Here is a 21,622-nt window from a genome sequence, read left to right as displayed (position 1 = left end):
CAATTAATTTTCTGCTGTCCTGTCATCATTACAGCATTAGTTTTATTGCACTGACCAGAGTAGTTGTGTTTTCCGGCGGTAGAGGGCAGTGGAGGACCTGTGAGGCTCGGGCGCTCAGAGAGTGTAAGAAAGCGTAGAAGAAGAAGAGGAAGCCCGTGTAGCGGCAATGAAAGGACAGCGTGCTACTTTTTCAGCAAAACATAAGTAAAGTGTACATTAGCGCCAATAACTATCAAAGCAGGGGACGAGCATAGTTTAAATTTCAGGAGAGACTGTAAGGACTGCGCCTGGAAGATGTCTTTGGTTTGTGCGAGTAAGTGAAGTTGAATTCATTGATGTGACGGAGGCAGTGTAGGCTAGCTAGCCGCCGCGCTAATGCTACTAGCTAATTTAGCTAACTTTAGCGGCCATGCACTGCACCCTCCTACACAAGATAGTTCATCGGTATTGTTTGTGGTTGTTCTATCATTGGTATCGTGGATTTTAAGCTGTAACTGCATTTTATCTAGTCTCCAACGAGGTGCCGGAGCACCCGTGCGTCTCCCCGGTGTCCAACCAGGTGTTTGAGCGCAGGCTAATCGAGAAGTACATCGCGGAGAATGGGACCGACCCGATGAACGGACAACCTCTGTCTGAGGAGCAGCTCGTCGATATCAAAGGTAAAACTACTGGGAGCAGCTGCAGATCTACACGCTGTTATAAGTCTGTACGTAATTTTGCACCCAGCTAAAACGAATGCAGTTTAGCAGTGCTGCTCAAATGCTATACAAACTAGCCCCTCCAAAATGAATGGATGAATGCACACTTCTCCAAAGCAGTTTCAACATGAAGGTGGGATTGACTGCAGAGTTGTTGTATGCCAGTGCATTATTCACATAGTAAGGTGTACCTGATAAAGTGGTAACGGAGAGAAGGCTGTAAAACCTTATGTCAGTCTTTATTTAGTATTATTTGTAACATTTGAAAACAGTATCGGGATATTAATGTAACGTGCTGCAACCACGGTTGGAAATAAGCACAAGCCAAATGCTGGTAAAATATGCAAGTGGCTGCTACTTTGCCTCACTCACCAGCCAAACATACAATGGTAATCTACTGAGTGGCTGGCAGAAAGTCATTTTCCATCCCTGGCTGCAACTAACTATTATTTCCATCATCAGTCAATCTAAGGACTATTTTCTCATTATAACCTTTCATTTTTAAAATGTCTGATAAAAAGATACTTGCTCATCTCATTTAAGGCCCTAAATGATTTCACAGTGTTGCTCATTTCATTCAGCCATCATTCCAAAACCCCCAAATACTCAGATTACTGTCGCACAAGATAAAGTAAAGCAGCAAATCCCCATAACTATACATATACAGATATCCTTTTAATGAATTAATTGCTTAATAGTGTACTGTATGACTTCCTCTCATACCCTGCAGCAAGTGATCTTGGAACTTCAAAAACTATAATTGAGTGAAGTTGAGAGACTCCTTGACATGATCTTTTCTCTCTTCCAGTGTCCCATCCTATCAGACCAAAGGCCCCATCAGCTACAAGCATTCCTGCCATTCTCAAGTCTCTTCAAGATGAGTGGGTAGGTGTTGTTAAGCTTGACGGTAAGATGGTAAAGGAGAAAGCTACAACTAAACATCTTAATATTGTAAATGTTAATTTGTGTTTTAAGTTAACATGTGATTTTTTTCTTTCAAGACCATTTTCCCAATAGTCTTATTGTAGTAAACCACAGATGGAGAATTTTTAAGTGACCGTTGATTTAGTAGACTTTAAAGCCAAGTTGATAATTGTATAAGGGCCTATAGTATAACACTAGCCTAGAGCTGCATTTTTTACTATCAATTTGAGACAATGTTTTTCTTCCCCTCTTTTCTGTTTTAGGATGCTGTTATGCTTCACAGCTTCACCCTGCGGCAGCAGCTGCAGACTACTCGCCAAGAACTGTCCCATGCCCTCTACCAACATGATGCCGCCTGCAGAGTCATCGCTCGACTCACCAAAGAGGTCACTGCTGCAAGAGAAGGTGGGTTGACAGCAGTTTGTGTTTCCCCTATCGTAGGATAAAATTCCCCTTGTAAATCACAGAGAATGGCTGATGTATGATCATCAAGTCTGTCCAGCATTTGCACCGCAGCAACATGAGCTCATAGATAATATTGTAAAAGAGCATGTTTCCCTAACAGTGTCTATTTCCCTTTACAGCTCTTGCCACACTCAAACCCCAGGCTGGATTGGTTGCCCCTCAGGCAGTCCCAGCCTCTCAGCCAGCTGCAGCAGTAAGTGATTGACTTGTAATTCATGCTGATAAGATACTGAACAGAAATACATTATCGGAATCTTTTGCCAAACCTCCTCCCAACAATCTCTTATGTCTGCCTTGTGTATCTCAGGGTGCTGGTGGAGAGCCCATGGAGATTAGTGAACAGGTGGGAATGACCCCAGAGATCATCCAGAAGGTAAGAGTTCTTTTCTTTTATCACCATAAATCAATATTTAGCTACAAGCTTTCTTTTTTCTTTAGCAGGTCTAAGATGTGTTTCCATATGCTTTTTTCTCTTTGCAGCTCCAAGACAAAGCAACTATCCTCACCACAGAAAGAAAGAAGGTATTATATTGCTCTTTTATTTAGCTACTTTACACTAATTTCTGCTGTGTAAACCGTTGTGGTACTATGCAGTACACACCCACACTCTTATAACGGCTTTACTGTATTTCTCCAGAGAGGAAAAACTGTCCCAGAGGAGCTGGTCAGAGCTGAGGATCTTAGCAAATACCGCCAAGTGGCCTCACATGCTGTAAGTATAGATTTCGGTCAGATTTTCCTTTTAACCAGACAGCTGAAGCAGTGTTTAAATTGACTTGATGTACAGGGTGTTAACATGCTCTCTCTTTGATACCCTCAGGGTCTTCATAGTGCCAGTGTCCCTGGTATTCTGGCTCTGGATCTGTGTCCCTCAGACACCAACAAAGTTCTCACCGGTACACTGATTTCACCCAATGCTCTGCTGCGTCTTCCAATTCTTAAAAGTTTTTTTTAAGCACACTTCAAATCATTTGAAGACTTTTGTTTGATATTGACCCTCTTTTGTGTTTCAGGTGGAGCTGATAAAAATGTGGTTGTGTTTGACAAGAATGAGGAACAGATTGTGGCAACACTTAAGGGTCACACCAAGAAGGTCACCTCTGTCATTTACCATCCATCCCAGGTAACGTTTTCTTTGTTTCACACATTAACCATAATCAGATTTTTCTCCAGTGAGACCATCCTGTGGCTGCACTCTTTAGAAAATGAATTATTCAGACACATACTGAGTTTGATCCGTTATTTTTACTCACCGGTTGCCCTTTTTTTTCCCACCCCTAACACCTTTGCTGTCTGTTTTCTTTTAGTCCGTGGTCTTCTCTGCATCTCCAGACAACACCATCCGTGTGTGGTCTGTCACCGGAGGCAACTGTGTCCAGGTGGTGCGTGCCCACGAGGCAGGTGTCACTGGACTCTCCCTGCACGCTACAGGGGACTACCTGCTCAGTTCCTCTGAGGATCAGGTGTGTGTACTGACAGACCTCAAGCTATATTTAACACTGAAGTACAAGTGATCTCTTTGCTGGTCAAGCACGCTAACTTTTTCCTCCCTGTTCTGCAGTACTGGGCCTTTTCTGATATCCAGACCGGTCGGGTCCTCACCAAAGTTACTGATGAAAGTGCTGGCTGTGGTAAGTGCCTCTATGTTAACATCTGTGTGCAGCAGTCTGAATAAGAGTCCTTTTGTTCCAGGTGCTAATGTTTCGGTCTGCCCTCTACAGCTCTCACCTGTGCTCAGTTCCATCCTGATGGTCTCATTTTTGGCACTGGGACAGCTGATTCCCAAATCAAGATCTGGGATCTGAAGGAGCGCACCAATGTGGCCAACTTCCCCGGCCACTCTGGCCCTGTCACCTCCATTGCTTTCTCTGAGAACGGATACTATCTGGCCACAGGTTAGAAGTACTGACCACCTTTCACACAGTGTTGATGCTAATCTTTGAAGTGCACGTGTTCTACATTGGGTTGCAAAGTCGCAGGAACACGTAGGAATATCAAAAAGTTGGAAGCACTTCACATTAACCTACAATATCTTTATGTCCCACATGCATCATCCTTGTTTTTGCACTAAAGAGATCTGGGACCGTACATTTAATTATTAGTGTTAAACTCCCTAACATCATTGTCGGGTGCTGCTCTTCAGGTGCCCAGGATAGCTCTCTGAAACTGTGGGATCTGAGGAAACTGAAGAACTTCAAGACCATCACCCTGGACAACAACTACGAGGTTGGGAAATCTTTTTGTTGGCTAGAGTTGAATAAAGATTTGGCAAGAAGACAATTAGCTTAGCTTAGCTTAGCATAGAGAGTGAAAGCTATTTCGCAGTGACGTCAAGAAGTCTTGAGAGAAATTGTTATTCGGGATGGGCATCTTAAGTAATTTCTATATTCGAGTACAAATTAATTGATTAATTAAATTATTAAGTACTTGCAACAAAAAAATTAACATAAGAATATGCACACCTAAGTGAAAATGTGGGTAGGGGTTAGACTTGGCCTACCTTTCTGTGCTGCATTCAAGCACTCATGTCCATCCCTAATAGTTATAACATGGATGTATAAAGGGAACCGGATACAGTGTTGGAGGCGGGCCCTCGTTTATTCCTATGACTGTTGCTCAGTGGCAATACAATACAATTACCCGGTTGATTGGCCCTGCTTCTGCACCTACAGAGCAAGGGCACTAAAGATCCCTGCCTGTCGAGCTGGCTGCTTTCGGTCTAGCCCTCAGTTTGCTTGAATGGGAATAATATGATTTGATCTTGCAGCTCTTCAAGACTTTCCAAATGTTATTGGACCAAATGGATCAAATCTTGATAGTGAAGCGAGTCATTTCATGGGGCTTGTGATGCTCAAAAAAATGTATCCACTGATTTACAGACGTCTCTTTCACATTGCAAGTCTATGGGAAAAAGCCTTTTGGGGCTTCCCACTTAGGAGAGAAACCGGCTGGCTGTTTCCTCATGCTTCCAGTCTGTATGCTAAGTTTAGCACCTTCTGACTCTAGTTTCGTATTCACTGTACACACATCAAAGTTGTATTGATTCACATCTAACTCTGTGCATATAAATGCATTTCATGCGATCTCTTTACTAAGATGAGTCAAAGTAGGAGTCTGATAAGTGATACTAACAGAATGTTAATTGGAAGTATGAGCTTAGCGAGCATATGAAGTTGATTCCCACACATCCTGTCTGTGGATTTCCCTGCAACACTGAGCATGTAAAGAATAATCATGCATTCTTTTTACACTGAGTTTGATCTTTTATCTTGGCTGCCATTTCTCAGTTCTCAAGACTCACCCGTCTGTGCTTCTGATTCTCATTCCTCTGTGTTTCTTTCTGTTTTAGGTGAAGTCCCTTGTGTTTGACCAGAGTGGTACCTACCTGGCTGTTGGAGGGTCTGACATCCGTGTCTACATCTGTAAACAGTGGTCTGAGGTCCTCAACTTCACAGGTGAGAAGGGGGAAAATGCTCTTTTTAAATGTTAAACCAGTAGGCATGTCATATGGTGTGTGCTCTGAGGAAGTAGCACATTTATGACCTTGCTTTTGTCTTTCTATTTTTAGACCATTCAGGATTGGTGACTGGAGTGGCCTTTGGAGAGAACGCTCAGTTCCTGACCTCGGCAGGAATGGACAGAAGTCTCAAATTTTACAGTTTGTAGAAAAGGAAACATTTAGGATGAAGGGAGGACAACTTAGAGGAGGACCGACAAGTCTCTGTGTCTGAGCCGTCAATATCCTTGACACAGACCTGTAATTTCTAGAAAAAAAGAAAAAATAATCACTGCTAACTTTGTTTCATTAGTGTGTTAGTCCTCGTGTCCGGGTAACAAGACCCCATGAAATTGTCTGCTACAGGAAACCACAGCAGCACGGTTAGGATAACGTGTTTGTCGGCATTGTCGGAAATGTAAATGATGTGGAATGAGATACACAAGCCAGTGAAATGCTCCCGTCTGATTTGCCAGCAATTATGATTTTATTGTAGTATTTTCTTTGTGTGTGTGTGTGTGTGTGTGTGTGTGTGGAGGGGTCTAAAGTGTCATAGTACACTGTTGGGGGCTATAATTGGTGTGACAGCAATCTGCTTTGCTTCTTCGTGTAGCGCTCCTTCATCACAGTATCTTTAGGCTAAGATGAGAATACATCTGTAGTGATGTACAGTACAGCCAAGCAGAAAATGAACAGGTGTATGAGATTCATGTTCCTCTGTGAAAAATTTAGTCTTGTTTAACCTCCCTTCAGTTTCATTTCCTATTTCATTCTTTCCATTTAAACCTTTTGTCTTTTTCCAATTGTACATTTCTCATTATTGCTTTTACCTGTTGCAACTCTGCCCTTTTACAATAAAATAAAATATCTTTTGTATTGCCATTCTTTTGTTTGTCTACCCTAAGGGATCCTCACTTTTCTGTCAGTTGCAGACATTTCACCAAAGTGAAGGTGCTCAGTATGTGCATTTAAGTCCATAGCTGTCTTGTGATACAAATTTGTTCCCCCAATACACACCAGGGCATATTTTGCTTATTGTTATGTCACTCGGATGTTTGAGCTTCACTATGCAGAATGATCTATGTGCAGTTTGACACCAGGAAGATGTTTTACATTAATTTGCTGAAGATGGAAAGTTACTGTGCTGACCTTACGTTGTTTTAAGTCGTGGACTTAGAGCATGATTTTGTGACATCACTACTAGTTCAGAAGCCAAAGTGTGATGTGGAAATTTAACACCAGCACTGTATGTGTACTAAGAATTGACTTTTTAGTGTATTATAATAATAATAATAATAATACAAGAGATAAAACACAAAATTTGACAATAAAAAGACAGTAGATAATAAGTAAAGGTTCAAGAACAATAGAAGAAAAATATGACAATTATTACAAAAAACTAAATTAAAAGTCAAATTAAATAAGGAGGGTTCCACAATTATTTAAAAATGTTCCCTAATTGTTTCCAGCAGTTAAATTTTATTCAATTAAAAAATGCACATTCATATATTTCTCAGTGAGGGAGAAGGAGTGCGTGGAATTTTATGAATTAATCACAAGGTAATAAAACTTGGAAAAAAGGAAAAACCAAATCAGACAAATTATTCCAAGTGGATTATTTTATGTCCTTAAATATGTCTGGTGGGGACCTTTATCTAAAACCAAGGAAACTATAAAAGATTTTTATATCATTTTATGTTACCCAGGGCATATTGTTCAGTGTAATCTGGCTCATAATGTGTTTATTGTTGTAGTTTTAGAATTTAGCAAATATTTAACTTCCGGTTTCTTAATTACCTTGCATACTGTTGAGCAGTGAATGAGCAGGAGACTTGTTTTGGTCACAGCCACGGTTTAATGAGAGTCAGGCACCTTAATGTCATTAAGGCGTTGCTAGGCAACTGCTGTTTAGCGAACCAGCTACTACACATTTAACTAAGCATTAAATAATTATATAGTTTAATATTTAGCTAACGTTGGACGTTAAACTCCGTCGTTCACGTTGTTTATCGCAATTTAAATAACCGAAAATCTCAAAATTTCGACCCCTCGTGGCCAATTGAGAGACGCGCGTCAACCGTCACGTGAGGCTGCAGTAACGTGACTCTCACAAACGGGAAGTGGGAGTCTGGACCGAGAACTTCTCATAAACACGTCTGCTTTTCTCCCGGTCAGCAGGCACCGGTGTTTCAGGCGGTACGGAGCTGACAGGCTGAAACCCAGCGGGTTGGAGTCCGGCGGGATTTAAGAGGCAGACAGGTGAGGTATTTAATATTTAGCGACATTTTGTGTCACATGAGGCTGTTTTGTGCCTCTGCCCATCGTGTGAGAACCGCTGAGATTGTGACATGAATCAGAGCCTTGTGCTACTTTTGTTTTTGTGTCACGGAATTTCTCTAATCAATCTAGACTATCCTGTCTTTAACGTTAGCATTATATCTTTTGTTTGCCATTATTTCAGCTTCATGTCACTGGCATGACGTGCCACTCATAACGAAACTTAGGTTACTGCCTTATTTCTGATGATTGAAGCAAAAGACAGAGCCAGACATTATAAAGGTGGAACAGCTGAGGTTATTCATTTAAGGAGTTCCCCACAGAAATATGTTTGTATACTTGCACTTATGTGTTTGTATTTTATGTATAAGTCATGTTCCATTTAAATGTCTATTAACAGTTTATAGGTGCACCCAGTTGACACTAAAGCAGCTGCCCTGCAAATATATGAAGGTTGTAATGTTTAAGTTTCATTGAAACTCTAATAGGAATGCTAATTCAGCTTCATGGTCGTGTTAGAGGCTGTAGTTTTTGGTGCTGCTGTGGTATTTCCTACACCCTATTTATATCAATGAAGTTAGTCTAAATATAACACAACACAGCTTAACAGCACCACAACCTGCATCCTCCAAAATGACCACAAAGTTAAATCAATACCCAGTTTAACAAAATCTGCACATTGTATCCTTCTTTACAGGGTGTCTACAGGTCCTTAAAAAGTCTTCACTTGGCTTACATTAAGCTTTCTCAATATAAGGCCTTAAAAACTTTAAAATGTCTATTAAGTTGTCTTAATATAAGGCCTTACAAGTCTTAAATAAAGTTTTCCTAGTAAAAGGCCTTAAAAAGTCTTAAAATGTCTTAAATTGAGCTTTCCTGATATAAAACCTTAAAAGGTCTTAATTGTCTTAAATCAAGCTTACCTAGTATCAGGCCTTAACAAGTCTTAAATGTCTTAAATCAAGCTTACTTAGTATAAGGCTTTAAAAAGTCTGATATTGTCTTGAATTAGGTTTTCTTTGTATAAGGCTTTAAAAAGTCTTAAATTAAGCTCTCCTAATATAAGGCCTTAAAAGGTCTTAAAATGTCTTAAATTGAGCTTACTTAGTATAAGGCTTTAAAAAGTCTGATATTGTCTTGAATTAGGTTTTCTTTGTATAAGGCTTTAAAAAGTCTTAAAATGTCTTAAATTAAGCTCTCCTAATATAAGGCCTTAACAAGTCTTAAATGTCTTAAATTAAGCTCTCCTAATATAAGGCCTTAAAAGGTCTTAAAATGTCTTAAATTGAGCTTTCCTAACACAAGGCCTTAAAAAGTCTTACATTGTCTTCAATGCAGATTCGATGGGTCTAACATATTTACAGTTACATTACCGTGAACATGTCTCCAGCCTGAGAGACCATGACTATAAACAGTCATTGGACAGACTGAAGAACTGCAATAATAAATAGCATTTATGTCAGCAATGAGGTTTTGTTTTCTTCTTACATTAAACACATTAAAGTTAAACTCACCCAATAGTTGTCATTTTTCCTAACTGCTCATCAGTGTGTTTACTTGGAAAGAGTACTTTGACATATAATGTGTTTTTTCCATTGCATGTTTGGTCTTAAATTTCATATAAGGTGGTATTAAAAAGGTCTTGAAAAGTCTTGAATTTATTTTTTAATTTTTTGGTTATAACTGTAGACACCCAGTGGTAGGATTTTATGCAGAGCATTTGTATCAGAGTGCATCAGTTTTAGCTAGGTGGACGTAATAAACTGGCAACTGATTGTATATTTCTATATGTAGCAGTGTTTTAGTGTATTGAAGAGGGATTTAACTGACAATTGAAAAAACTGAGAGCTTGTACAGTAATAGTGGTAGCAACATGTCTGTGCAAGATTGGAAAACCCACCTGACAGTCACAGTCAGGAGGACTTGATGCTTCCTCTTTCTTCAGTTTCCACTTATACGCTGATGCATTGTCACAGATGGGGTTTTATTGTCCTAACTGAAAGTAAATGCCCTCTGTGTGTGTTTTGTCTAACAGTTTATTGCCTCTCGTCTCTTCACGTTCTCAAAAACATCCCTCATTCCACTATCAACTACAGCACTTTGGTAAATATTTGGGGTGAAATATTAATTTGGACTTGTTTCCTTGCAGACAGTTATGGGCTCCTTGTTTCGCAGCGAGGAGGTGTGCCTCGTGCAGCTCTTCCTTCAGTCCGGCTCGGCCTACAATTGTGTCAGCGAGCTGGGAGAACTGGGCCTGGTGGAATTCAGGGACGTGAGTAACCTACTATCTCGGTTTAAGCTTCATGATCTCGTGGTGAACAGTTCAGAGTCGAGTACAAGTGAAGGCCCATTCATCACTCTCATTCTCACAACAACCCAGAGCACAGTAAACAATCTATTTATAACTGAATGTGATTATCTTGTGAAGTCACTTTGGAATCTGCAGCATCTGAGTTTAGAGGAGATGGCAAACTGATGGTTGCTTTGAGTCACTGTCACACACAGCAAATTATTGTCATCAGATGAACATGATTAACCCTCTTCCTCTCCCCTCTGCTCTGATGCTTTAGTTAAACCCCAACGTGAACGCCTTTCAGAGGAAGTTTGTTGGCGAGGTTAGACGATGTGAGGAACTTGAGAAGACTTTTAGTAAGTACTGACTCATTGTTCCCCACCTATGTTTTTATCCGTCCTCTTTATTTATTAGTCCTGTCTATATCCTCCTTTCTGACCTTCTCTATGTGCCCTTTAGCCCTCCTGGAGCAGGAGATCAATCGCTCCCTGTCTCCACCCTTGCAGTGTCCCCTCCCTCCTCCATGCCCAATACCTTTGGCCCCTCAGCCCCGAGAGCTCATCACCATAGAGGAGGAATGTGAGAGGCTGGCCAGAGAGCTCAAAGAGGTGAGTGCTTAAGACAAGGCTGAGATGATAAATCAAAGTCTTATTAGTACACTGACAAAAGAGGCTGAGGTAGTTTTTTTCTTTTAATTTATTTGCACTGTTCGTCTCACTAGGTTTCCAGGAACAGAGACAGCCTCCGGGCTCAGATGACCCAGCTCTGTCAGTACAGAGGAGTCCTGACCAGGACGCACTCTCTCACAGCATCACAGGTGGGAATGCTACATCTTCAACTAGTCCTGCATCATCATCATTATCTTTTTTTTAAGTATTGTGCTGTAATGAGCAAACATAAGCTACAAAAAGAAAATTCTTTTCCCTTTTGGCTTCTTCTCGCAGGCACCTCCACCTATGCTGGAAAGTCAAGGCTTGTTCGATCACCACCAAGATGTCCGCCTCAGGTAAATCTCCTTTCCTAAAATGCCCATCATGTGTTTTTATCTACATATAACACGTGTATCTCTGCATCTCCTCTGTCTTAGTTTTGTGGCAGGAGTGGTCCATCCTTGGAAGGTCCCCTCATTTGAGCGGTTGTTATGGCGAGCGTGTCGCGGTTATATCATCGTGGATTTCAGAGAAATGGAGGATCGTCTGGAGCACCCGGAGACGGTGGGAACTGGGAGACAGAGATAGGGGGTCATGGTTGAGAGATAGATATGGGAGTTATTTGTGCAGTCATTTTTTTATGTTTCTTTTTTTTTTATCACAGCTGTTTTCTGCTTCTTTGTTTTGCAGGGGGAAATGGTGCAGTGGACGGTGTTCCTCATCTCCTATTGGGGAGATCAGATCGGACAGAAAGTGAAGAAGATATGTGACTGGTGGGTAAACCTGTGCATCACTCACATCGCTTTTCATTGTAGATCTCCACTCGACAGTATCTGTTGAACCTGTTGGATATGTTTTGATTTCCTCTTCTCACAGTTTCCACACACAGACGTTTGCATACCCTGAGAGCACCACTGAGAGAGAGGAGATTCTCCAGGGACTTCAAGGCAGGATCGAAGACATCAAATCAGTATGTGTAGTGTACATTGTTAAAGGCACAGAGCACTATTTGACCAAAACAGACCAATAAAAATGAAAAATACAATATCAGATCAACTAAAATATAATAAAACGTCACAACAAATACAATAAAGTAAGTGAATAATATAATATAGATAATATTTATATACCATTCTGAATCTAACCCTGGCTAAATAGTTTACATTTAAACTGAACACCTGCAGCTGCTCTCAGATCCTCCAGCAGTCTGTTCCCACAGCAAAAAGCTGCCTCACCAAAGGTTTTAGTCCTGTACTTTGGAACAACTAACAGACTTGTGCCACGGGACCTGAGGGGCCCTACTGGTTCATACACTGTAAACATTTAAGACACATATGTCTGTTCAAGACCATTAAGTGCTTTAAAAGCAAGTAGAGTAATTTAAAATCAAAGCAGAAACTTTCAGGAAGCAATGTGGGTTTTTTTTTTATAGAAGTGTTTTCTCAGCTCAGTGGTTCTAAAAGCCTTTCACTTCCCTTTGCTTCAGGTGTTGTCACAGACCGAGGCCTTCCTGCAGCAGCTGCTGATGCGGGCGGTGGCTGTGTTGCCCCAGTGGAAGGTGCGCGTGCAGAAGTGTAAGGCGGTCCAGTTGGTGCTGAATCTCTGCAGCCCCTCTGTCACAGACAAATGCCTGATCGCTGAGGCCTGGTGTCCCACTGCCAAGCTGCCTGAGCTGCAGAGCGCTCTGAGAGAGGGAGGGGTAAGACAAAGACAGGACTGTAGATGAGACTTGACATGAATAAGTAAACCGTCTTATCACTCTTCACCTTCACCTTTCTCTGTCCTCAGAGGAAGAGTGGCAGTACAGTTGACTCCTTCTACAACCGCCTGCCCTCCACCACCTCTCCACCCACCCTGTTTCCCCTCAACTCTTTCACGGCTGGTTTCCAGAACATCGTTGATGCCTATGGGGTGGCAAGCTACCGTGAAGTCAATCCAGGTAAGTTTGCACACCACTAAAGATGTGCTTTGAAAGACAAAGGACATGTCAGATGTTCAAAGTAGAATGACCAGCTTCACGTGTATTTTTGGTCCAATCTTTCCTCTCAATGTCTCTGCAGCGGTGTACACCATAATTACATTCCCCTTCCTGTTTGCTGTGATGTTTGGGGATGTGGGTCATGGTCTACTGATGACTCTGGCTGCCCTCTGGATGGTCATTGAGGAGAAGGACCCCAAACTCAAGAACAGCAACAATGAGGTAATTCAGAGGTTATTCACTCATAGTGCCATACACACACACACACACACACACACACACACACACACACACACACACACACTCAAGCTTAACATAAGACTCAAGGAAGAACTCATCCCATAGCTAATTCCTATATCCCTTTGTTTCTAAAAGTGAACAATTTCAAGAGACGAATATAAGTCCTGAATTCAAAACCTTACTTAAAGGACCAGTGTGTATGATGTCGTGCCATCTAATGGCGAGGCAGCAGATTGCAGCCAACTGAATACCCCGGCTCACACTCCCTATGGTGAGCGAATTTGCAAATCCTAGGATAGCGAAGGAACCCACCTTACTCTGCCTCTGATTGGCTTACCCTGACCCTAGCCAATCCCACTCCTCTTGCCTAAACCTAACCAATCCAACCAACAAGCAACGAGTACTAGCCAGTCAAAAGGAAAGTAGGGTTGACCATTCTTTTGCTATCCTAGGGTTTGCAAATTTGCCTGCAGTGGCGTGTAGGTAACTTAAAAACCCAAAAGGCCTTCTCTAGACCCAGTGTTTGGTTTGTCTGTTCTGGGCCACTGTAGAAAGATGACGGTGCAACATGTAAGGCTCCATGGAAGAGGACCCGCTCCCTATTTAGATATAAACGGCTCATTCTAAGCAAACAAAAACACAATGATTTTTATTTTCAGGTGATTATGCACTGTGTTATATTTCATTTCAGCCTGTGGATCCCTCTAAATATGAAACACTGGTCCTTTGAGAGGCAGTACAGAAGTATTATCAGCAAAAATGCATGTGATTTACTGTACTGCTTTCTAGTGTCTTTCATCAACCAAATCTACAGGGACCGCAACAAAAAGTGACAACTTAAAAAGACTGACCTAAAATATCAATATCTGTTTCGGGGTACGCTATATTTGGAATAATTATACCGCTTTACGTTACACACTAACTAATTGAGGCAGCGGTAGACCAGCAACTTCCATGTTTTGCAAAGTAAAATGACAGTTTTGTCAATTGAGTCTGGTGGCTTTGAGATAACGGCTTCAGTTACCTGTCAAAATGGGCCGTATTCTAGATATAGTCTACACTTAAACTGATATTGATATTTTAAGTGGGCCTTTTTGTAGGTCGCTACAAACTAACAACCAACTGAGGCAGCATTTGCTCAGTGCTGTTTAATTTTATGTATGTGATGTAGAGTTTTCCTACCTTGAAGCTATTGTAAACAAACAAACACTGTGATCCGGTATATGAAGTAGCTTAAAATGCAGATATACACATAAGTACAGTACTTGAGTAAATGTACTTAGTTACATTCCACCACAGTATTTATGTAATACTAATAAGGTTACCAATGTTTTTACCTTGTCTTAATATTTTTTCAGGTAACCAAACATATGTAAGATGTCTACAAAACTGTAAAACAACTGAAAAACAAAAGAGCCGAAACATGTTTTTGACCTTGGGTATTAAATGCTGAGATGAAACTGTCACCTGTTCCGGTGTGTTTCAGATCTGGAGGATGATGTTTGGAGGAAGGTATCTGATTCTGCTGATGGGACTGTTCTCTGTATACACGGGGGCCATTTACAACGAATGCTTCAGCAGAGGCCTCAGTCCCTTCAGCTCAGCATGGCACGTCGGCCCCATGTTCGAAAACAACTACTGGAAGTGAGGACATTTCGTACCTTTTTGTACCTTCTGTTCACACGGTTTCTCGTCCATCTTACCTTATTGTATTTTATTTCTTTCAGTTCATCAGTCCTGGCAACGAACCAGTATTTGACAATGAATCCTAGTGTGGCTGGTGTCTTCACCAGCCCCTATCCATTTGGCATTGACCCGGTATGGCGGTCACACTCATCAGCCCAACTCCATTTCCTTTCATACTGTCATCTTGTTGTGCATCTGTCCTCATTCTCTCGTGTTTTGTGTCGTTGTCAGGTGTGGGGGCTGGCCAACAACAAACTCACCTTCCTTAACTCTTACAAGATGAAGATGTCAGTCATCATCGGTGTCATTCACATGACTTTTGGAGTCTGCTTGTCATTCTTCAACTACTGGTAACTAAACATGTTTTATTTTTTGGTGTTTTTGTTGTGTGTACACCAGAGATGGGACCAAGTCACACATGTGCAAGTCTCAAGTAAGTCTCAAGTCTTAACCTTCAAGTCTCAAGTAAGTCTCAAGTCTTAACCTTCAAGTCTCAAGTAAGTCCCAAGTCATTTTTTCTTGGGCAAGTCAAGTCAAGTCACAGGTTATGTCAAGTCAAGTCAAGTCAAGTCCTGTAGTAGGTCAAGTCAAGTCCAAGTCAAGTCACCTTATTATTGTAATTTTACCTGCAGAATCTGATCTTAATAATGTGAAAAGACAAGGTATAAGTAACTGTCAGTAAACACTGACTTCATCGCTGCAATGTTTACTTTGCAGGGACGACCCCCATGCGTGCGCACACACACACACACACACACTAACCAAGGCAGCGGCCAAAATCACCCATTTAGCTCATTTAACCCTGTGTTGCTCGTTCATAAAACGTACAGCAGGTCTTGTGATGAACCGGTCGGAATGTTCGCTCACGTTTTCTGGGGTTAATATTAGCAAATAAATTAAAAAACAAGTTCCGAGTCAAGTCTCAAGTCTTTTATTTTTTGTCGAGTCAAGTCACAAGTCATCAAAACAGCGACTCGAGTCGACTCGAGTCCAAGTCACAATGACTCGAGTCCCCATCTCTGGTGTACACCTCCATTCTTGTTTTTTTTCATATTTATTCTGACTTTCTTAACATATCCTTGTTTCCCTGTGTTCTCTTGTCCTTGTTTTTCTCCAGGCACTTTGGCCAAATAAGCAATGTGTTCTTTGTGCTGATCCCCGAGCTCTTCTTCATGCTCTGTCTTTTTGGCTACCTGTTGTTCATGGTGATCTTCAAGTGGATCGTCTACACTGCTGCAGAGTCCGATGTCGCTCCCAGTATACTTATCCACTTCATAGACATGTTCCTCTTCACAGACAACCCTGACAACCCAAAGCTCTATGAAGGACAGGTGTGTGGTCTGTTCACTTCTCTTAAAGGATCGAATCAGTGTTTTAACTCATGAGCCACAATTTATCCACAAGCCACGTTTTAAAGGGACAGTTCACCCCAAAGCCAAAAATACATATGTTTCCTCTTACCTGCAGTGCTGTTTATTGGTCTAGATTGTTTTTGTGTGAGTCGCCAAGTGTTGGAGATAGCAGCTGTAGAAATGTCTTCCATCTCTCAAATATAATGGAACTAGATGGTGCTCGGCCTGCAGTGCTCAAAGCGCTAAAAGAAACATTAAAAAAAAAACTCAACAGCAATGTCTCTCTCCAGAAGTCATGACCTTCTTACTGAAGACAATCCACAGACACTGTAGTGAGCAGTTTCATGGAGGAACCTTTTCCTTTCAACTAAATTACACCCGCCACCTGTATCACTGCACAGAACGAAGTGTGCATCTACTGCTAGGTCACCTAGCACCACTGAGCGAGCTAACATTACAGCTCAGTCGAGGAGGACACAGTAAATGTTCACATCTCGTGTTGTCACAAGCACAAGCCTCTCGTCAATGAGTAGATGTCTAACTTCTGCCGGTGTTAGTATGTTATCCAAAGTTGGTACGTAAAAGCGTTCAAGATACAACAGCTAGTCGGCAATTTTTAATGCATAAAGTCTTACTTTTTTCTTAGGGTGTGCCTGTGTCATCCTGGTTTTATTTTCCAACAATATAGTTTTGAATGCAGTACTGTTTGACAGATTACTCTCAAACCTCAGATGCCAAAGTTTGCCACAAACGCACGAACACACCAGTACAAAACTTCTTAAGATAGTAGCTGCTTCACCTGCATTAACAAGCAACGATAATGTAATTGCTGCTCAGTTTTTTTTAAATAACAATATTGTGAGTTTGACAAAAGGACAGTGAAATGCTCCTGGTGATGGAGTATCTGTTTTTAACTAGTTTCAAGTCTCTGTCAGCTTATTTTCATACAGTACTAATGTGAACTGAAACCAGTGAACATCTTGAGGGTAGAAAAAAATAATGTAACCCCCAAAACACTATGGCATGCTTCGGTCTGCAGAAGTTGAAGTACAATCTTTCTGTGTTAAATGTTGCTAAACACAGCATGTGTTGCTCAGTAGTGTAACAGTTGCTCCTGTGACTCTTTATCTGCAGATTGTGGTGCAGAAGATCCTGGTGGTGCTGGCCCTGTGTTCTGTCCCGGTCCTCCTGCTAGGGAAACCCACATATGAATACATGACATTCAAGAAAAGACGACGTCAAGTGGTGAGTCTGTGTTTGACTGAACTTTAACCCTTATTCTACAGTTGGATGTCCTTCCAAGGGAAAAAGGAAGGACCAGAGCACACTGATTAATTTGCAGCCTTTAATTGTGCAAACAGACGTTTCACCACAGTGTCGTCATTAGAGTCAAATAGAACAAAGACGAAAAGGCAAACACATTTACAGGCAGCCTGCCACAGGTGAGCAATTCTCTTTGGATAACCAGTTGAACAGGAAATCAAATCTTTTGGATGGCAAATGTACAAGTTGGAGTTTCCATTATTGATGTTCAAATGCAACACTACATGCATCACAATCATATCAGCAACAAAAGACAGATCTCTTGGTGTTAAAAATATATAAAGTCCAAAATACAAAAAGCATTGTAAGCGCTGCATGTATCCATCGTGTGTAACAGGTTAAAGAAAACATAACAAATTCAGTTCCTCTTTAAGCCAAAGGGCTCAACTGTGTGAAGATTATCAGGGCTCCCACGGTCATGAAAAACCTGGAAAAGTCATAGAATTCCACAGTCACATTTTTTATTTCCTGTAGCTGTCGATGTAACGTTGCTGTGTATGACGTTTTGTTTACCAGCAAGTACATTTCTTCATTTCTTCCCCGCATTCCCTCGCTCCCTTCATGTGTGCAAGCTAGCTGAAATTCTGTTTGAATAGAGTTTGAATCTGATGTGTCTAAAAAATGCGAGGGAAGTGGGGCAAGGAAAAAAAAATTGCAGTTTTGTGTTCAGATATGTGAATCTTTAAAGCTATTTTAGTTTGTCTGACACACATTAGAACCCAGAGACATTTAAACATGTAGACAACATGGATTTTAAGGTGTGTTTTCTACCATCCTGTGTATGTGTAAAGTACTCGGTGTCTGGCGAGTTAGAACATTGTGCACAGTGGCCACAGCGGAAGAAAACTGTAGGTTGATAAGGCAGCCAGGAGACAGTGTCAGGTGGTTTTCTAGTATCATAATGAACCAGTGATACCATACTTGACATGCTGTAAAAAATTAATATGAATTCATCTGAACTGAAAGCTAATCATTGTGCTCCATCCAGTCCTGTCTTTTTCCTTTTCGATATTTGAGCTGAGAGGCACCTGATTTAGCTGCATGCTGCTGGAATACACACATTGAACCCTGTATCATGTACAGTTGGATGTCTTTCTAATGGATTTCTGGTTCTCTGCAACATCAGGAGGAAGACAGACGCCCGCTGGTGGCCGATGACGGCTCCATCAACACTCGTCAGGGGGAGGTGGAGGGAGTAGCTGCTGAAGAGGAGGTAAGAGAATAACCGACTTTGCCAAACAGATTAGATCCAGTCAGAGATGGGCTGTTGGGGCTCTCGTGCAAGTGTTTAACCCGTGCTTCCTGCAGGAGTTTGATGCTGCCGACGTGTTCATGCATCAGGCCATCCACACCATAGAGTACTGCTTGGGCTGCATCTCCAACACCGCCTCATACCTCCGACTCTGGGCTCTCAGTTTGGCGCACGCACGTTAGTGACACACAAACACAATATACATCCTCACACTCACATGATTCACACACACAGACAGACTTCCTCTCTAAAGCCAAACACTCATACAATTCTTTTTTCCAGCCAGTTATTTATACACACGATGATTTTTTATTTTTTTTTTCCAAGCACTGATGGCTGTTTGACGCTGAGTTATTTGTGTCTCCACAGAGCTCTCAGAGGTGTTGTGGGTGATGGTGATGCGTCTCGCCCTGAAGTGGGAGGGCTATGTGGGAGCTGTAGTCCTCTTTGTGATTTTTGCCTTCTTTGCTATATTGACTGTCTCCATCCTGCTGGTTATGGAGGGACTCTCAGCTTTCCTGCATGCGCTACGTCTGCACTGGTAAGGATGGGAGGGAGGAGAAGACGGAGGGAAATATGTTTTAAAAAATACCAATATCTGCAGTGGGTAAAATCTGTGATAGCTTTTGCATTAAGCCCACGTTTAAGGGGATTAGTTAGTCAGTTATGTTATTTATGGACCTATAATACACCAAAACCTCAAGCATTGATCTGACAAGTACATAACTTTTACATACAGCATTGCATTGCAAACAAACAAGGAGTCCAGTTTTGATTATCGTCCAACTAGTAGAACTCACGAATGACAAAATGAATGACATTTTACTAAAAACGGTTCTCCTTAAAGCCCCAGGTCAGCTGACCTGAGGGACCTGGGTGTAGAATACGGGGTCATATGAAAGGATATCCAAAACCTCTATCCAGAAAGCCTGGATATAATGGGCAGTCCCATAAGTAATGAAATAGCATGCCCTTTATTTCACATTTATTACATATGTCAGGGGTGTTGGGATTGAATTTATTTAACATGGTTGGAGTTACATAGATTCTCATTATTTGTTTGTGGCCATTTCTGTTCTATTGGCTTCTGTCTGCTCAAGTTAAGGGAGACTCAAGTGAAGAGTTCATTGTTTAGGTAGAACGACCTTACTCTGTATGTTTCATGGTCGTCTGTACGTGACATTGTGTGTAAGTGGAAGTGTTCGCCTGATGGTGGTGCTACAGAAAAGATTCACCAAACCATCCATTTTATGACCATGAATGTTCACATTTATTTTTATATTTTTGTATATTGTATTCAGACGTAGAGAAATGGGATGGTTGGACAAAAATAGATTATATATTATAGTTTGTATTGATGCATGTTGACTTTCTCTCTCTTACAGGGTGGAGTTTCAGAACAAGTTCTACAGCGGATCAGGCTACAAGCTCAGCCCTTTCTCTTTCTCAACTATAATCAATTTATCAGCTGCTCTGTGAACGGCCAAACATTTACTTAGGATTGTCACACAGTTTTGTTAACTTATGAATCCTCTTAAGTACTTGGACTGCAACTACAAACATCAGAATGACTTCATCTCTCCGTCTTAACAATGGTACTCTTTTGCCTGCAGGCTATGAAACGGTTTAATTGACTTGCACAATGATCACGATGGTAAAGACTGTTATTTTTGCAGCGATAGAATGATTCCCAAAATAATGAATTACAATTGCATTATATGAAATGAAAAAATCTAATTTTGTATCCCCTTACTAATTGTTTTCACTGTCAGTGTTATGTACTGTTTACTAATTACTCTGTCGGTCACTAAAAACATAGTAATCATGTACTTTTCACTGTATGAACGTGTGTTGTAGACATCAGTTATGAAAAGGGAAAACACACCGGTGAATGAATCTGTTCTGCAGTTTAAGGGAACGTATGATTGTTGAACTGTTGGATTGTGCTTTGATAAGCCAGCCCTGTAGGATTCTCCAAATGATAGCAGGGAATTATCTTAATGATTTTCATGAGCCAAAGATTCTTTTTCCTCATTGTCATGTCTTCCGTATGCGCACACACACATACACAAAACAGGTACTTATTGGTAGTAAAAGTTTTTCATGTGCCTTACAGGGGCTGTGGCTTGTTTATCCATTAAGTCTTTTGGACGGATCATAACTTTCATCATCATGCCACCATTCTGAACAAGACTCTGGCCGGACATTTCTCTTTTTTCCTGCTGGTTTGCACTGTAAAATGGATCAAATTTGAACTGAAATTAAATATGATTCTCTTGTTTAATCGTATTGTTTCATTCACTGAACATGCTACAAGTATTTTGACATGTATGTATAATTAATTTGCCAGTTAACCAGTGAAGGGGGAAGTATTCAAATCCTTTACTTAAGTGTTAACACAAGGGTTCATTCCAGTAACTCCAGACCATTGCAAGTAAGGAATCTTGCATTCAAAAAGTACCTATTAACAGTTCTGGGAAGGTTACTCTAGAAATATAAGAGGTTACATATGAACTGTTACCCTGTTAAAATGCAAGGGATGTAACTATTTTAATTACTTAATCAAAGTAATGTGATTTATTACATGTGATCACTTTTAATTTTCTTTTCTAAAAAATGTTTTTAACTGGGCAATCCAGCTGAGAAGTCCTAAAAACATAAGTGCATAGCCTAAAATGTTGCAGTCAAATATGTCCCAGTGGCTTTGCTGCCCCACCTTGTCCAGAAATATGCCAAAAGAAGGAATCCCTGCACGTTAAGGTGCAAAGTGACAAAATCAATGTTACATTCTACATATACTCTTATACGTTTTTTCCTGTGAAGAATATATTTGGATGTAACCCCTTTGTAATCACCAACATTTAAGTAAGTAACCATAATCAAATGACATATTTTTTCTCAGTAACTGACTGAGTACAATTATAGCCTGTTCATTTTGTAATATAAAACATAACTCTTAACACTGTTACATGTGACTAGTAACTCACC

At 40.9% G+C, this 21,622-nt stretch overlaps 2 protein-coding genes across 3 annotated transcripts; both read left to right on the top strand.

The window, feature by feature from the left end:
* The first annotated feature begins 122 nt into the window (after positions 1-122).
* Positions 123-6,465, top strand: prpf19 (pre-mRNA processing factor 19). The gene is made up of 16 exons (XM_050042754.1): positions 123-313; positions 510-659; positions 1,507-1,583; positions 1,886-2,027; positions 2,207-2,280; positions 2,395-2,460; positions 2,568-2,609; positions 2,725-2,799; positions 2,908-2,983; positions 3,101-3,210; positions 3,395-3,550; positions 3,649-3,718; positions 3,809-3,982; positions 4,231-4,313; positions 5,437-5,542; positions 5,656-6,465. The coding sequence occupies exons 1-16, from the start codon at positions 295-297 to the stop codon at positions 5,751-5,753; spliced, it is 1,518 nt and encodes a 505-aa protein (XP_049898711.1). The 5' UTR covers positions 123-294; the 3' UTR covers positions 5,754-6,465.
* Positions 6,466-7,698: 1,233 nt separating this feature from the next.
* tcirg1b (T cell immune regulator 1, ATPase H+ transporting V0 subunit a3b) lies at positions 7,699-20,918 on the top strand. 2 transcript variants are annotated; one of them, XM_050042363.1, is made up of 21 exons: positions 7,699-7,842; positions 10,014-10,132; positions 10,431-10,509; positions 10,613-10,761; positions 10,875-10,970; positions 11,098-11,159; positions 11,241-11,367; positions 11,494-11,576; positions 11,680-11,773; positions 12,290-12,502; positions 12,592-12,742; positions 12,864-13,003; positions 14,508-14,665; positions 14,749-14,839; positions 14,939-15,057; positions 15,825-16,038; positions 17,194-17,304; positions 18,509-18,595; positions 18,691-18,811; positions 19,004-19,175; positions 20,020-20,918. In XM_050042363.1, the coding sequence occupies exons 2-21, from the start codon at positions 10,016-10,018 to the stop codon at positions 20,111-20,113; spliced, it is 2,478 nt and encodes an 825-aa protein (XP_049898320.1). In that variant the 5' UTR covers positions 7,699-7,842; positions 10,014-10,015; the 3' UTR covers positions 20,114-20,918. The 2 variants fall into 2 exon arrangements, with proteins under 2 accessions (XP_049898320.1, XP_049898319.1); XM_050042362.1 differs by having other exon boundaries at positions 10,010-10,132.
* The last annotated feature ends 704 nt before the right edge of the window (positions 20,919-21,622 follow it).

The sequence above is a fragment of the Epinephelus moara genome, chromosome 4, assembly GCF_006386435.1.
Source record: "Epinephelus moara isolate mb chromosome 4, YSFRI_EMoa_1.0, whole genome shotgun sequence".
Lineage (NCBI taxonomy): Eukaryota > Metazoa > Chordata > Actinopteri > Perciformes > Serranidae > Epinephelus > Epinephelus moara.
The sequence above is the reverse complement of the archived record's forward strand: the minus strand, read 5'-3'. Positions and strand labels throughout refer to the sequence as shown.

What these genes read in the sequence shown, in the direction of transcription:
- prpf19 (XM_050042754.1), top strand. An exon ending in GCCAAGTGGCCTCACATGCT is followed by an intron (nt 2,800 to 2,907) that starts GTAAGTATAGAT and finishes TGATACCCTCAG; the next exon opens with GGTCTTCATAGTGCCAGTGT. An exon ending in CACCAACAAAGTTCTCACCG is followed by an intron (nt 2,984 to 3,100) that starts GTACACTGATTT and finishes TTTGTGTTTCAG; the next exon opens with GTGGAGCTGATAAAAATGTG.
- tcirg1b (XM_050042363.1), top strand. Translation starts at nt 10,016, where the DNA reads ATGGGCTCCTTGTTTCGCAGCGAGGAGGTGTGCCTCGTGCAGCTCTTC. An exon ending in GCGCTCTGAGAGAGGGAGGG is followed by an intron (nt 12,503 to 12,591) that starts GTAAGACAAAGA and finishes CTCTGTCCTCAG; the next exon opens with AGGAAGAGTGGCAGTACAGT. An exon ending in ATCCATTTGGCATTGACCCG is followed by an intron (nt 14,840 to 14,938) that starts GTATGGCGGTCA and finishes TGTCGTTGTCAG; the next exon opens with GTGTGGGGGCTGGCCAACAA.